Below are 17,581 nucleotides of genomic sequence, written 5' to 3' on the forward strand. Positions count from 1 at the left end.
CTTACAGTTTCTCAGGGGGCAGGTGGTAGTTTAGCGGTTAAGAGCGTTGGGCCAGTAACTGGAAGATCGCTGGTTTGAATCCTAAGCCAACTAGGTGAAAAATCTGGGCACTTAAGATCTTATCCAGAGCGACTAGGGTTATGTCAAGTGTAAAAAATGGCTTGCAGTGGCTGTAGCTCAATCCCCTCTTTCTGCCTATTCCAACATTGGCTTGTGAAACAAGATCCGGACAAAGGAATTGTCTGTAAAACTCAAACCGTTTAAGCTAGCAACTCATAATTCCCCACCTTCGAAGAGTAGACTCTCACAAATTCCCAGTACGTGGGCGTCCACGTAATAATTTCAAAGATGTCTTCTCACAAAAGTGACTGTCCAGACCGAGCTACAAACGAATAAGTCACCAACATCGACAGGTAACATTAGAACTCACTTGTTTGCCATTCAACACACACAAGCATTAGGAGAGTTGTTAGAAGGTGACCAAGTACCACACTGTAAAAACGACACAAAGGTGAATAGGGTGTAAAAGTGCCAAATCGTAAAACTTAAATTAATAGCCTGGGCGTTAATTTGCTTGAATCACTGAACACCACACAGGCGCATATTAGTGACAGGCCTCTATTTGAGCCAGGCATCTATTTCCTTAATGCAAACAGCTTTTGCTGATTTGCATTGTTAATTGTTTAATTCTAACATTCTCTTCCAGCATTTTAATAAATGTCTTAATTTCCTGCACTAATGTGTTATCATTTACACACTGTGTCATGTTTCTTTAGTCTTAGTATGCCTCTATTTAGGAGAAGAAAAAAAACGTAATTATTATAATTATTCTCCACTTTGACCGTGCATTTTCGGTAGTTTATAATTTTGCCACTAGCGGGCGATTAGACAATATCTGGTCTTTACTCCCGAAGTTGTGGACTATTTTTGTGCTTATCAGTTAGCTGTAAGCAGCCAATGGCGAGCAGTTCTTTCACTGAATTATTTAATGTAACAAATCAAACATTAAACTTCTGTCACGTTCCTGACCTATTTCTGTTAGTTTGTTATATGTGTTAGTTGGTCAGGACGTGAGTTTGGGTGGGCATTCTATGTTTTCTGTTTCTATGTTGGTTTATGGGTTGCCTGGTATGGCTCTTAATTAGAGGCAGGTGTTTGGCGTTCCTCTAATTAAGAGTCATATTTAGGTAGGTGTTTTCACAGTGTTCGGTGTGGGTGATTGTCTCCTGTGTTTGTGTATGTCGTTGCGCCACACGGGACTGTTTTCGGTTTGTTTGTTCAGTGTCATTTATGTGTAGGCTTTTTTCCCTGTTCGTGCGTTCTCGTGTGTTATGTGAGTCCGTCGTCCAGATCTGTCTACACCGTTTGTTGTTTTGTTAGTTTATTAGTCAAGTTCGTGTTTTCGTGTTTTTTCTTTAATAAATCATGTCTTCACAATCCGCTGCATATTGGTTCAATCCCTGCTCCTCCTCTTCTGATGAAGAGGAAGAGGAAAGCCGTTACAACTTCGTAAACAATTCATGGTATCCTCGTTAACAATTCATTTAGACTCAGAGTTTATGTGATGAAATGTGTGCCATTGCCCTATTTGCGGCTATTTGAGTCTGTGTTCAATTGAAGTTTTACGGTAACCAAAGTGACTTAATTTGGGTCTAAAATGTTTTCTTATATCTCCTAGATATAGGACAGACACTTCAAAACCTTCTTCCTCGTGATTTCTTTTTTGACTGCCTGTTTTGCCATTTATGAATGTGTTATTCAATGGGTTTCTATGGACTATAGCAGTAAAGGCCAAATTCAATAATCTATCAAATAATAAATAAATACATGTTTTTATACCTACAGGGGTCCTAAAATTCAAATCAAATAGCTAAATGACCCATGGTTAGCTTAGTAGTTATCGCGAACCAAGGGCTTAGACTCACAGTGGCCCTCCTGCTGGATGCTGTACTACCGTACTACTCTGTTGCTCCCTATGGGCAACACTAGCAGAGAAACACATCAATCAAAGCTCATCTTATAGAGCCTTCAATTAAAGAATTAAAGAGAGCGGTCTATTAGATGCCTACTGTAACTAATAAACAAAGAAGCTATAGGCCCAGGGAAAATATAGATTTTAATTTCGGCCTAGCAAGGTAGCAACAAATGAAAAACACTACTATGGAGTCAATGTAATAGTTCCAACAAGGACAGAGAAATCATCAAACAGCTATTGTGGCTGTCTCAGTGAGTCAGGTTAACATGCCCCTCCTTGTGGCTGGTTTTGGATTGGTGCGGCTCACTGTACCTCGTTGTGAGTCGTTGTAGGTGGGCAGGGAGGGGAAGATGAATGACTCACTATAAAACTGTGCTCTTGTTCCATTTATAGAGTATGTGTCTTCCTGGCTGAGAAATGGTCCTCTCTAATCACACTGTGTGTGTGTGCAGTTAACAGTAAGAGCAGAGTACCTTGGTGATAGGTCTCCTCCAGTGAGGGAAAGACTCTCCTTACTGTCATTAATAAAGGCTGTACATTTTTGCTACAGCAACACATCCAAGCTCTTCTTTTGACTCTTGTAGTATTGCTGTTAATATTCAGTCCAGAGGGAGAGATACTATACGTATGGTAAAAAAAATCCATATTCTCATGTGAGCTTGGTAACCACTCAAATAGTCTGTATTGTAAACGTGGTCTCCAGAAGCCATTGTCATGGCAACCTAAATAATGCATTTTTCTTTTATCAGCTCAAGAACACGCAGCTCAGTGATGGACAGCGATGGTCAAACTACTTCTGCATTGAAAATCTCCTCATGCATTGGAAATTAACTGGGGGGGTGTAGAAGCTGGTTAGGTAAAAACAAATACTCAACCACTAGTGTGTGTGTGTGTGGACAAAGAACTCTCATTTTCATGTCATCCAACAAAAATGGATGACTTGCTAAAACGGCATTGACACTTGGATTGGAACCGGTGCTATGGTCAGATGACATGTTAATATAACACTTTGGCCATGCACACCAGTGGTGAGTTTGGCGTCGAAATAAGGATGCATAAGAAGAAAATGACCCTATACCTACTGTAAAATAGGGTGGTGGATCTTTGATGTTATGGGGCTATTTTGCTTCCACTGGTCCTAAGGCCCTTGTTAAGGTCAACAGCATCATAAACTTTATCCAGTACCAGGACAATTTTTTACAAAAACCTGGTTGCCTCTGCCAATCAACATTTTGCAATGACCATCTCAGTCTCTGGACTTGAACCCCATTGAAAAGCTGTGGTTTGAATAGAAGAGGGCAATCCATAAGAGCAGAAAAAGGACATCAAGGGTCTGGAACGAAGGATTCAAAGATTCTGTATGGAGGAATGGTCAAGATCCCTCCCAATGTGTTCTCCAATCTCATAAATCATTTTAGAAAAAGGCTCAGTGCTGTTATCCTCGCAAGGTGAGGTATTGAAAGGTATTGAAAACAGGGTGCCAATAATTTTTACATCTGCATTACATCTGCTTTTTGAGAGAAAAAAATACCACAATCTCTTTCTCTGAGCAATTGCATTAGTATAAAATAATGTAATATTCAAAAAACATTAAGCATACAATATAGCTCAGAATCTGTATTACACAATATGTTTTGCTCATCTTTATCAAGGATGCCAATCATTTTGGACCTGACTGTATGCATGTCCATTATTATGGGTTGTCTGCACACAACATATCTTGCAACTGTCACTTTGTTTGGTAAGCTGAGAGATGAGCATAGGGGAATGTAACCACCCACAAATTCATAGACGGAGCTATGGATGCCAGGACTGAGACACAAACAGATATGAAACATTTAAAACTCACCCCAACTATCTTCTCCACTCTGTTGATGCCTTTCCCAAAGATGGTTCCAAGCTGGTCTCCAACACCAGCCAACAGGAAGCCAAAGAGGGGGATTCCCAGGAGGGCATAGATGATACAGAAGATACGTCCCCCCTCCGTGTGGGGAGCGATGTTCCCAAAGCCTAGAGAGAAGAGCGATCATACACCCACACCCACACACAAACACACAGGAAGATGTTAACTAGACCAGGGGTTCTTAAACTCGGTCCTGCCCCCCCCCCCCACGTTTTTGTTTTTTGCCCTCACACTACAAAGCTGATTAAAATAATCAAAGCTTGATGATGAGTTGGTTGTTTGAATCAGCTGTGTAGTGTGTAGGGGCCAGGACAGAGTTTGGGAAACCCTGAATTAGACAATGGATTCTCAGCTCCATGCAGTCCTGGGCACCGGCAGCAGGTTTTTATATTCCAGCCAATTATTCTCATTACCAAGACTGAACCAAACGGACAAATTGTTTCTAAAGTATATGAGGTATTCCAAGAAACAATTTAAATGAACTATTCAGATCTTGCCGTGTGACCTACTGAGGATTGAATTGAGTGTATTTCAGTTAATTGGTTTCCCTTAACCAAGAGGAGCTACTAATTAATATATTCTATATTTGCTGCTCAGCTGGGGTGAAATTCAGCACACACAGTGATTCTATAGGATAGGCGTGAAGAAAAACGGATTAAAATACACACTAAGTGTACAAAACGCTCTGTGACCAGGTGAAGACTGATCAAGTGAATCCAGCTGAAAGCTATGATCCCTTATTGATGTCACTTGTTAAATCCCCTTCAATCAGTGTAGATATAAGGGAGGAGACCGGTTAAATAATTATTTTAAGCCTTGAGACAATTGAGACGGATTGTGTATGTGTGCCATTCAGAGGGTTAATGTGCCAGGCGCATCGGTTGGAGTGTGTCAAGAACTGCAACGATGCTGGGTTTTTCATGCTCAACAGTTTCCTGTGTGTATCAAGAATGGTCCACAACCCAAAGGACAACCAGCCAACTTGACACAACTGTGGGAAGCATTGGAGTCAACATGGGCCCGCTTCCCTGTGGAATGCTTCGAAATCTTGTAGAGTCCATGCCCTGACAAATTGAGGCTGTTCTGAGGGCAAAAGTGGGTGCAACTCAATAATAGGAAGGTGTTCCTAATGTTTTGTACACTCAGTGTAAATCTGTCAGTTAAGATTCCATTAAAATACCACTTTTAGGGGGACGTCAGGTGATGACGAAACGACAGTCCTGTCTGACCCTTCAACTTTTGGATCAGGAAAATATCTTGAAAGAATCATGAATACCTCATAATCCCAGCATGATTTTTGAGTGCTCCAGTGCCTTGACTTAAAAACATCCATGTTTTGACAAAAACTCATTCAAGCAATTGCAACAGGAACTGTGTGATTTAGGATGTGAAGACAAAGCAGATCATGATCATGTCAACTGAAAGCTGGCATTAACCAGTCTGAGAGAATGAGTAGAGGGACTTTTACACTAACTGACTGAGAGGGGTAGAGAGAGCCTAATCACAAGGATCAGCAAGCCAGTGCCACATCTATAATTCACATACACCCTCCTCTCATTTCTCCTCCAGGAGCTCACACTGCAGACCTGTGCTCATTGCATTACACACATACACTCCTTTTTTCTCCCCAATTTCATGGTATCCAATTGGTAGTTACAGTCTTGTCTCACCGCTGTAACTCCCGTATGGACTCAGGAGAGTCGAAGGTCGAGAGCCATGCGTCCTCCGAAACACAATCCAACCCAACCAAGCTGCACTGCTTCTTGACACAATGCCCACTTAACCAGGAAGCTGGAAGCCGCACCATTGTGTCAGAGGAAACACTGTACACCTGGCAACATGTCAGCGTGCACTGAGCCCAGCCCACCACAGGTGTCGCTGGTGCACGGTGGGACAAGGACATCCCTGCCAGCCAAACCCTCCCCTAACCCGGACGGCGCTGGGCCAATTGTGCACCGCCCCATGGGTCTCCAGGTCGTGGCTGGATGCAACACATCCTGGACTCTAGTGGCACAGGTAGCACTGTTATGCAGTGTCTTAGACTGCTGCGCCACTCGGAAGGCCCTACAGGCACACACTTACTTAACCAATTAGGCTGCACTACTGTATTCAGTGTGGTGAATGATCCCCGTTGAAAATCCACCTTCTCATTGCAGTAAGAAATGCATATATCAGGCAAACCCCATTATGATTCCCATTCAAAGAACCCTTAGCACTAAACAAATTAAACACTCATTCACAAATCCCTTCATGTACTACAACAGCGCCATTCAAAATCCCATTGGTCTGAAACAGCTTATAGTAATTACAAAAATCTGAACGACACATTAACACTATCATTCAAAGCACTGAATCACTCTCCTCATTAAATACTGTATGTACAGTCAGTGGATGTAACAAAATCTAAATCCAATTGCCATTGGAATTTCAATAGATAGTAAAGGAACTACTGTATATTTGGACAATATATATATTTTTTATTACACCACTTTACATTAAAATTAGTAGATTTCCCAAAAGCCAACCCCCCTTTAGGCTACATCCAACTGAGCCAATTCAATCAGCCAATTCCACTTGTTTAGACTGTAGTCTCCTGAGCCAGGACAGGACAGGAAGGGCCTGCAGGGCAGAGTCTAATGGCTCTGTGGCTTCACTTCCTGACAGACAGTCACATGCCACACACACACACCAATGACGCCTCATTAATTGTGGCACTCAAACAATCAGAACTCAACAGGACACAACATTAGTCATTACACCCAATGCATGTGGTGAGGAGGATAGATATTGATCTCGCTTTTTAACTTCATGTCTTAAATTTGTCTTTAAAAAAATGCATTATTTATTTATTTGAGACAGATGCCAATCAGCACTGTCTGGCATGTTGAATGAAATAACCAATAGACGTGTTGTATCATTGCACTTGCTGACACTTCCTGTTCTCAGCATCAGCAAAATCTCTGGTTAAGATTTCCTCTGTCTGATTGAATCTAACGAGACAGACAGACAGACAGACAGACAGACAGACAGACAGACAGACAGAGAGAGAGAGAGAGAGAGAGAAGCCCATTTCCAGGGTCAGTAGCTATTGTCATTACCCAGGAGGGAGGGCTCCTTTCATGGGATGAAAGAGAGGACTACATGGAGAGTGGAGGAAAGTGGAGGAGAGGAGGAAATCAGGAGAGTTTCTGAAGGAGAAACCCCTTTTAGCACCGGAGATGGCGAGGAAATTGTGAAACATTACTATAGGCTGTCAGTCACTGACTTCTGTCCAACTGAAGAGTAACCCTCTGCTCTCTGTATCAACGACATTTGATGGGAGAGTAGTGTAGAGAGTAAAGCTATAATCCTTACCCACTGGGCACACACTGGTTGAATCAATGTTGTTTCCACGTCATTTCAATTAAATTATGTTTAATTGAGAGAGAGAGAAAATGAGAGGGGTAGAAAGCAATAGACATGTCTGACAAGCTAAAGCTGGAATATTAGAGCATAGCTTACTGTGGGTTTTTAAATGAGGCTTCAGATTTTTAACACTGAATAAAGTACATCACCAATTAAAATGTGTTCAGGCCTTAAAGAGGCAGTGTGTGCACTGTGTGTAAGAACTGTGATGACACCTGACAAGACCTCCATTATCCACACATTCTCCACATCAAGTACAGTGTGTCATCACACATATGTAGCATCTTCATTTGAGCCAGTTTGCTACAGCTGGAAAATAATCCTGCAGCAACAGGAATTGTGAATTATTATAATAACATTCACATTTTTACAGGGATTGATACATTTTTCATAAGGAAAAATCAAGTCCGAAATTTCAAAGTGGGAATTAAAAACTTCAGAAGCTTTTTTAAACCTCAATTACACTAAACATTTGAAATGTCCAGCATTGCAGGAGAGTTCTCCTGAGTTCTTCTTCAACAGGTTGATAAAATGAAGATCCTACATCTGTACTGTAATAGGTTATCATTCATCAAGTCATGCAATAGCAACGTGCTAACGTTAATGTTTGGACTTGCATAATTAACAAGAAAATACAGTGTATGCAATAACACACATAGCAACCTGTCGTAGCCCATAGCCCCTCTCAGTGGGACCAGTGGGACTGAAAATGGACAATAAAAGCTTAATGACGTCACTGCTCTAGAAATGAATGCACTTTGAGATGCAGGATCTAAAAGGTTATTAAGGTGAGCCGCTTCATTAGCCTTTACAGTGGGAACAGGCTCGTTAGGCTTTATTGAGACACATTTTAACCCCTATGGAGGCGTGACAACAGATATACCATGGCCTAGTTACTGTAACTGTATACTGAGTTCAGCAAACTTGGTTCAAGATTCATGATGTTTGTGGGCACCATGTGGATACCAAAAGTTCCATTATTTATGTATCCATTATTTATCTTAAAGTGGATAATTCACCCTCTCGTCTCTGGTGTACAGTACTTGGGGGTACAAGATCTGGGGGAGAAGCAGCGTTAGATACAACACCAGAACAGAACACTGTAATGAACTATTAACCCTTCAACGTTAACTACCTCTCTCATTTACCAGCTCTGTGCCTTAAGGATGGGATAAATCCTCTGAGAGGTGTTTGATGTTCCCACCATGGAGATGCAGCCTTCACAGGAGAGACAGGCTACAGGAGGAGGACTAAATGGGGGTTCCCAGGAGAAAAGACCATTGTGATGAATTGCATTGTTTTCCTCTGCCTCACTGACAGATATAGATGGCAAAGACAGAGAAAGAGAGAGAAAACAATACAATCCAGAGTTGTTTCAATTCACTTCCTGGATAGATTGAAATCCAGGCAAAGCCAGAGAGTGCCTGATAACCAATTAGACCTCTTCTACCCCCACATCTCCCAAACTAATCATTATAAGGTAAATTAATCAGAGAGGATTCTGTTCAACCATCTCTAATTGATTCAAAGAAGCAACTGCAGCAGAGATAAAGAGAAAGAGATAGAATAAGGCTAGTTATAAACATGATTTAACCAAACGGCTTTAATTGTTATAGTGTAGATGAACTGTGAGCCATTTCGTTGTTGGAGAAAGTCTGCCAGTCTAGTCTTTTGTTTCTGGGCAGTGGGATGAAAAAGATAATGGGAGAAAATGAATCACCTAATTGTGTTTTATATTCTTTCTACTGTACCTCTCCTCTATTCAATGAACTAAGCAATGGCTGCATATATGCAAAAGCAGCAGTTGGCAGGGAAGATTGTCTAAATGGCTAGATAAAGTGTGACCACTTTATACAAACTAATTGTTAAAGCATTAAAGTGGTGTTATGTCTGTCAAGTTCACAGGAAGTTCCCCTAGTTAAAGCATATGTAACATTACCTGTGGATAACCCCTTGAAAACAAAGGCAATCAAAAGAACATCAAAGCAGTTTACAAACATTTGTAAAGAAAAACGGATAAAAAATCCTTTCATGATGTTGTTTAGTCAGACAGAGATCCAAAATCAAACAGCTTGAAAGGACAAAACTTTCCTGCAGATAAAAAAACATTCAAACTAGAGCAGTTTTTGTTGGAAATCTAGAAGTCTTATGTCAGTGAACACCATTGCCTGGTTCCAACAAACAGCAATCTCAAACATGCATACACAAGACTTGTGCTGCAGTGAAGGGAGAAATAGAACTCGTTCTCACATCCCAGATGACTATCATCAAATGTCAGAAAAGCACGAATGGAGGGTACTATAGATCTGACTCTCTCCCACCATTCCCCTTAGTGGGTACACAAACAGCACATTGAGGGTGAATGTTTATGTTGATTTAAAGACGCAAAGTCAAGTGCCTAGGAAAAGGTTTGGAACCGAGCCCAGCAGACACACGTTCCAGACAAGCTATCAGACTAGCGGCGGCTCCGTGTGTCTGTGTGTGTGTGTGTGTCACACTTTTTTCCCTTCTGCAGCTAAGCTCTTACAGCTGGAGCTGACAATTAAAGTGACGGGAAGAGGAATGCCAAAGCTGTGAAGAGATATAAACATTCAGACTCATACCCACCTTTGCGATTTATGACAATCCCTTAGTATGTATGGTGTTGATTAGAAATTACACTCAGTTAGTACTACGCACTTCAGTGAACCCCCATTATTCATGAATCCACACTAGAATACTCGCGCATCAAAAATTCTTGACCATTCCTACTCTCCCTTCCGGGATGGCTACAAGGCCCTCCCCCGCCCTTCGGGCAAATCAGATCACGCCTCCATTCTACCTTTCACTTCCTATAGGCCTGTTCAACACTGGTCTGACCAATCGGAATCGATGCTTCAAGATTGTTTTGATCACGCGGACTGGGATATGTTCCGGGTTGCCTCTGAGAATAATATATACACTGACACGGTGACTGAGTTCATCAGGAAGTGTATAGAGAATGTTGTTCCCACCGTGTTGATTAAAACCTATCCGAACAACAAACCATGGATAGATGGCAGCATACGCGCAAAACAAAGTGCGAACCATTGCATTTAAACACGGCAAAGTGACTGAGAATATGGTTCAGTACAAACAGTCCAGTTACGCCCTCCATAAGGCAATCAAAAAGGCAAAACGTCAGAACAGAGACAAAGTGGAGTTGCAATTCTACGGCTCACACACAAGACGTATGTGGCAGGGACTCCAGACAATCACGTGTTATAAAGGGAAAATCAGACACGTCGCGGACACTGATGTCTTTCTACCAGACAAACTAAACACCTTCTTCATCCACTTCGAGAAAAACACAGTGCCGCCGACGTGGGCGACTGCCACTTCCAAGGACTGTGAGCTCTTGTTCTCTGTGGCCGAAGTGAGTAAGAAATTTAAGCGAGTTAACCTTTGCAAGGCTGCCGGCCCAGATGGCATCCCTAGCCGCGTCTTCTGAGCATGCGCAGACCAGCTGGCTGGAGTCTTTACAGACATATTCAATCTCTCCCTATCCCAGTCTGCTGTCCCCACTTGCTTCAACATGTCCACAATTGTTCCTGTACCCAAGAAAGTGAAGGTAACTAAACTAAATGAATATCGCCCGTAGCACTCACTTCTGTCATGAAGTGCTTTGAGAGGCTAGTTAAGGATCATATCCACTGCAATTTGCTTACCGCCCCAATAGATCCACGGGTGACGCAATCGCCATCGCACTGCACACTGCCCTATCCAATCTGGAAAAGAAGAATACCTATGTAAGAATGCATTGTCTACAGCTCAGCCTTCAACACCATAATACCCTCCAAGCTCATCATTAAGCTTGAGGCCCTGGGTCTGAACCCTGCCCTGTGCAACTGGGTCCTGGACTTCTTGACGGGCCGCCCCCAGGTGGTGAAGGTAGGCAACAACACACAGGGGCCCCACAAAGGTACATGCTTAGCCCCCTCCTGTGCTCCCTATTCACCCATGACTGCATGGCCCCGCATATCTGCAACTCAATCATCAAGTTTCCAGATGACACAACAATGGTAGACCGCAGTGGAGAAGGCAAAAAGCTTCAAGTTCCTCAGCTTACACATCTCTAACAATCTGAAATGGTCGACCCATACAGACAGTGTGATGAAGAAGGTGCAACAGCGCCTCTTCAACCCCAGGAGACTGAAGATATTTGACTTTTACAGATGCACCATTGTGGGCATCCTGTAGAGCTGTATCACCCCCCTCAACCGCAGGGCTCTCCAGAGGGTGGTGAGGTCTGCCCAATGCATCACCGGGGGCACACTGCCTGCCCTCCTTGACATTTACAGCACTCGGTGTCACAGGAAGGTCAAAACGTTCAAAGGACCTCAGCCATCCGAGCCACGGCCTGTTCACCCCACTACCATCCAGAAGGCGAGGTCAGTACCAGTGCATCAAAGCTTCCATTCAGCCACAAGAACATTTGTGAGGTCGGGCACTGATGTTGGGCGATTAGGCCTGGCTCGCAGTCGGCGTTTCAATTCATCCCAACGGTGTTCAATGAGGTTGAGGTCAGGGCTCTGTGCAGACCAGTCAAGTTCTTCCACACCGATCTCGACAAAACATTTCTCTATGGACATTGCTTTGTGCACAGGGGCATTGTCATGCTGAAACAGGAAAGGGCCTTTCCCAAACTGTTGCCACAAAATTTGAAGCACAGAAATGTCTAGAATATCATTGTATGCTGTAGCGTTAAGATTTCCCTTCACTGGAACCAAGGGGCCTAGCCCAAACCATGAAAAACAGCCCCAGACCATTATCCCTCCTCATAGTGACAAACTTTACAGTTGGCACTATGCATTCGGTCAGGTAGCATTCTCCTGGCATTCGCCAAACCTAGATTAGTCCGTCGGACTGACAGATGGTGAAACGTGATTCATCACTCCAAAGAACGCGTTTCCACTGCTCCAGAGTCAAATGGCGGCAAGCGTTCCACTACAGCCCACGTTTGGCATTGCGCATGGTAATCTTAGGCTTGTGTGCGGCTGCTTGGCCATGGAAACCCATTTCATGAAGCTCCAGACGAACAGTTATTGTGCTAACGTTGCTTCCAGAGGCAGTTTGGAATTCGGTAGTGAGTGTTGCTACCGAGGACAGACAATTTTTACGCGCTACAGCACTTGGTGGTCCCGTTCTATGAGCTTGTGTGGCCTACCATTTCGCGGCTGAGCCGTTGTTGCTCCTAGACGTTTCCACTTCAAAATAACAGCACTTGACCGGGGCAGCTCTAGCAGGGCAGAAATTTTATGAACTGACTTGTTGGAAAGGTGGCATCCTATGACGGTGCCACGTTCAAAGTCACTGAGCCCCTCAGTAAGGCCATTCTACACTCCAATGTTTGTCTATGGAGATTCCATGTCTGTGTGCTCAATTTTATACACCTGTCAGCAACGGGTGTGGCTGAAATAGCCGAAACCACTAATTTGAAGGGGTGTCCGCATAATTTTGTATATATACAGTGCCTTGCGAAAGAATTCACCCCCTTGGCGTTTTTCCTATATTGTTGCATTACAACTTGTAATTTAAATTGATTTTTATTTGGATTTCATGTAATGGACATACACATGTGAATCTATTTTTTATTTTTTTTAATGAAAAGTGGTGCGTGCATATGTATTCACCCCCTTTGCTATGAAGCCCCTAAATAAGATCTGGTGCAACCAATTACCTTCAGAAGTCACATAATTAGTTAAATAAAGTTCACCTGTGTGCAATCTAAGTGTCATATGATCTGTCACATGATCTCAGTATATATACACCTGTTCTGAAAGTCTGCAACACCACTAAGCAAGGGGCACCACCAAGCAGGCGGTACTATGATAACCAAGGATCTCTCCAAACAGGTCAGGGACAAAGTTGAAGTAAAGATCAGGGTTGGGTTATAAAAAAAATATCAAAAACTTTGAACATCCCACGGAGCACCATTAAATCCATTATTAAAAATGGAAAGAATATGGCACCTCAACAAACCTGCCAAGAGAGGGCCGCCCACCAAAACTCACGGACCAGGCAAGGAGGAGACTAATCAGAGAGGTAACAAAGAGACAGAAGATAACAGAGAGAGATTGGAGTATCTGTCCATAGGACCACTTTAAGCTGTACACTCCACAGAGCTGGGCTTTATGGAAGAGTGTCCAGAAAAAAGCCATTGCTTAAAGAAAATAATAAGCAAACATGTTTGGTGTTCGCCAAAGGGCATGTGGGAGACTCCCCAAACATATGGAAGAAGGTACAATGGTCAGATGAGAGTAAAATTGAGCTTTTTGGCCATCAAGGAAAACGCTATGTCTGGCGCAAACCCAACACCTCTCATCACCCTGAGATACCATCCCCACAGTGAAGCATGGTGTTGGCAGCGTCATGCTGTGGGGATGTTTTTCATTGGCAGGTACTGGGAAACTGGTCAGAATTGAAGGAATGATGGATGGGGCTAAATACAGTGAAATTCTTGACGGAAACCTGTTTCAGAGATTTGAGAAGGGGGACAATGACCCTAAGCATACTGCAAAAGCAACACTCAAGTGGTTTAAGGGGAAACATTTAAATGTCTTGGAATGGCCTCGTCAAAGCCCAGACCTCAATCCAATTGAGAATCTGTGGTATGACGTAAAGATTGCTGTACACCAGCGGAACCCATCCAACTTGAAGGAGCTGGAGCAGTTTTGCCTTGAAGAATGGGCAAAAATCCCAGTGGCTAGACGTGCTAAGCTTATAGTGAGATACTCCAAGAGACTTGCAGCTGTAATAGCTCTACAAAGTATTGACTTTGGTGGGGTGAATAGTTATGCACGCTCAAGTTTTCATTTTTTTTTGTCGTATTTCTTGTTTGTTCCACAATAAAAAATATTTGCATCTTCAAAGTGGTAGACATGTTGTGTAAATCAAATGATACAAACCCCCCCCAAAATCCATTTTAATTCCAGGTTGTAAGGCAACAAAATAGGAAAAATGCCAAGGGGGGTGAATACTTTTGCAAGCCACTGTATACAGTAAATATATATATATATATATATATATATATATATATACAAATCTAAAAAGTAAAATAATGGAATTAAGAAATATAGAAATATTAGGATGAGCAATGTCGGAGTCCGGAGTATACATATACAGTATATACAGTGTATAACTGCACTGTTAGAGCTAGGAACACAAACATTTTGTTACACCCGCAATAACATCTGCTCAATATGTGTATGCAAACAATACAATTTTATTTTATTTGGATATTCTGATTGATTTATTTAGAAAGTACCACTGCTTTAACAGCCTGGCTGAAGGTTACCAGTGGAAAAATGTATATAGCGTTGACACAGCATTGATAACATATAAGTCTGGCTGATGGTTGATTATGGATCAGAGAGTACTGATTATTGATCAAACTCACCAATAGTGGTGATGACAGTGCCAGCGAAGAAAAAGGAGGAGCTTAGGTCCCACAGACTTGTCTGATTGGATGAGTTCGCTGATGGGTTGACGCCCGCTCTGATGGCAGAGATCACTTGCTGACGAGACAGAGAACAGCAGTTTAGGGTTAAGCGTCACACACATACTTACACAAACACAAACATTAATATAAACACACTCCACTCAAGTAGGATAATACCTCCTAATGTGTGTGTGTGTGTGTGTGTGTGTGTGTGTGTGTGTGTGTGTGTGTGTGTGTGTGTGTGTCTGCATGCATTATTGCGTTTGTGTATGTGTACAGTAGAGCACATGTGTGTGCAGGATCTGGTGTGCACGTGTGTGCATGAGTCTGCTCTTATGGTAGATGCACCACATGCTGGGAAACAAGCCTTTTCATTCTGCATTCAATCACTACCAGAGCCGCCTCTCCCTGCACTCAGACTACACGCTGCGCATATGGCCCCGCGGCCGCTAGTGTGTGTGTGTGTGTGTGTGTGTGTGTGTGTGTGTGTGTGTGTGTGTGTGTTAGCTGTGACTGGAAACTCCCAGTAGTCTTTGTGCGTGACTGTCCTGTCAGATCCCAGCCTGTTGCATAAGGAATAGAGCAGCAGAGTGTAAACTCACTCAGAACACTAGTCTTATCTCAGGAGAGATAGAGAGGGAAGTCATCTGATGGAGACAGAACACACACACACACACACACACACACACACACACACACACACACACACACACACACACACACACACACACACACACAGACAGACAGACAGACAGACAGACAGACAGACAGACAGAAATTTAGAGGATCTAAGGAGAATGTGCTGTCGGGTGAGAAATTGTGGTCATGCATAGGTTGAGCTAAAGTCAAAGCTTTGTCAAGCACACTCACAACTCCTTCAGACGTCCATAACGTTTCAGCCAGCGCCAGTGGAGTCAGAGCATGCTTCATCCCCTATAATCCCCCTAAAACAGCTCGAAATGTTAGATGGCGACAATACTCTGTAATCCTAACATATCTCATTAGTGGGTTTAGCCCTGCTCTAACAAACATGTCTGGACATCCTTGTGTGTGTCCAGGAGGGAAATACCACTGTAACAAACACAGAGGAAACCAGAGGGCTTAACGAACGCCCAGTCACTGATAATCCATGGGCATCCATGTGTCCCAGAGCAAACATAGAAAGACAAGTGAAGTCTAAACACAGCTCTACTGCTTCCATACCAGTCCCGTTAACCAATCAATAACTTAAATAAACATCAATCTGAGTCTTTTGAGAGTTGGAGCCTTAAATGCTGCTTTTGTTGGATTAAATGGATTTTGTCATTATGTGTCCTAGAGCGGGTATTCTCAAACTTAGTTGTACTAAGGCACTGTCCTGCAGAAAGAGTCATAGCAGAAAGACAAAAGAAAGAAAAAGGAGACAATTTGGTGAGCTGGTGGAAATCATTAGGACTTCAGATGAAATGTTTGATCTGATTTAAGTCCTTCACAGGCACATTGGGAGGTTTCTTTCATCTCCCACATTCTATGATTGCCTGCTTGCAATCATATCACATTCATCTCAAATCTGATTTTATCTGAGATGTGCACTTGAATAAATAAATTAAGGTGACATAACTGCAAAGCAGGCATGAAGCATGCAGCTAGACCAGGGACTCTGTGTTCCATTGCTATTATTATGTACTGTAGCATTAAAGCCAGGCCCCACACCTCAGCATAGGAAACAGCACAGAGCACTGTCCATGGTCCTGATACTTCACAATCAGCACCTACACAGGCTAGGCTGCATGCTACACACCACACACAAACACTTTGTAACAGGAGTTTAACCCAATGAGTCTCACTGACTTCTAACCCATTTTAAACATTGTGTGTTTGAGCGACAGATTTATGGGTTGTACCATTGGATTTGTATATTTCTTCTGCATCCATATATATCAGATATTAGTCTGTGTAACTAATGGGGGCTGAGCTACAGTGGTGTTTGTGAGACAAGGGCAGATCCGGAAAGGGCTCACAAGCTACACAAAAGGCGTTAGAAGCTAAGGGGTTCTTCTACATAGAAGATCATAAGAAATCCCAGGACATAGTATCTATAATACTGTAATAAGCTCACATGGTTGCTGTCTCAAACTCCAAACTCCACACAGTTGTCACTGACTAGTTGGATATTAATTTCCTGGTGAGCAAACAATTTCTGCACTTACAGTATTCACATAAATTAATAAATACATTTTACAATAAATCTCATGAATGCTATTCATGTCAAATAGTTTTGTGTTCTACTTGAAGCCCTGATTGTCCTGAAAATAAAATGGTAAAACACTTCATTGTGAGGCTAAATATAAGGGCTGGACATGCAGATAAATGAAAATGTGATATTTGCTGGAGTCTCGGGTGTCGGGACTGAGGTCGTTCCACGAAATGTGTTCCTTTTGCATTCCTTTGATATTTTAAAGTGGAAGTGACAGCGTTTTAGCAACATGAAATCTTATTAAAATCTGTTCATATACATCCCCAGGAAGAATATAACACTTTAGTTGTATTTTACATTTTCTGACAAGCGCGCACATAGATGTGGTGATTTTCACGTTTTCATAAATTCTAAGAATGTTTGGTGAATTAGTATACTAAGGCATTTGTGAAAATTCTACAGCAATATATAGTGGGAAATCGGACGTGAGTTTGACAATTAATAGACACTGCAGTAAATAAAACCTAAAAAAACATCTGTCTTGTCCAGGACCGGAGTCTACGCAGACCGGTGCACCATAGCCAATCAGAGCTACAATAGACCTTTATGCAGACAAGCCATTTGCCATCATTCACTTTGAACTGGACTGTGTGTTTACAGGCA

At 42.5% G+C, this 17,581-nt stretch overlaps 1 protein-coding gene across 3 annotated transcripts in view; it reads right to left on the reverse strand.

Annotated features, from left to right (window-relative positions):
• Positions 1-17,581, reverse strand: part of LOC129825236 (potassium channel subfamily K member 2-like) — a 53,382-nt gene that overhangs the window by 27,298 nt on the left and 8,503 nt on the right. For 2 of the 3 annotated variants that reach the window (XM_055885158.1, XM_055885156.1), the window contains exons 3-5: positions 14,701-14,818; positions 10,970-11,029; positions 3,825-3,985 (exon numbers count right to left, since the gene is read on the reverse strand). In XM_055885158.1, coding sequence (XP_055741133.1) covers positions 3,825-3,985; positions 10,970-11,029; positions 14,701-14,818 — 339 coding nt within the window. The remainder of the gene's footprint in view (positions 1-3,824; positions 3,986-10,969; positions 11,030-14,700; positions 14,819-17,581) is intronic. The other variant, XM_055885157.1, reaches the window with a different exon arrangement.

This window comes from Salvelinus fontinalis, chromosome 27, assembly GCF_029448725.1.
Source record: "Salvelinus fontinalis isolate EN_2023a chromosome 27, ASM2944872v1, whole genome shotgun sequence".
In the NCBI taxonomy this organism is placed as follows: domain Eukaryota; kingdom Metazoa; phylum Chordata; class Actinopteri; order Salmoniformes; family Salmonidae; genus Salvelinus; species Salvelinus fontinalis.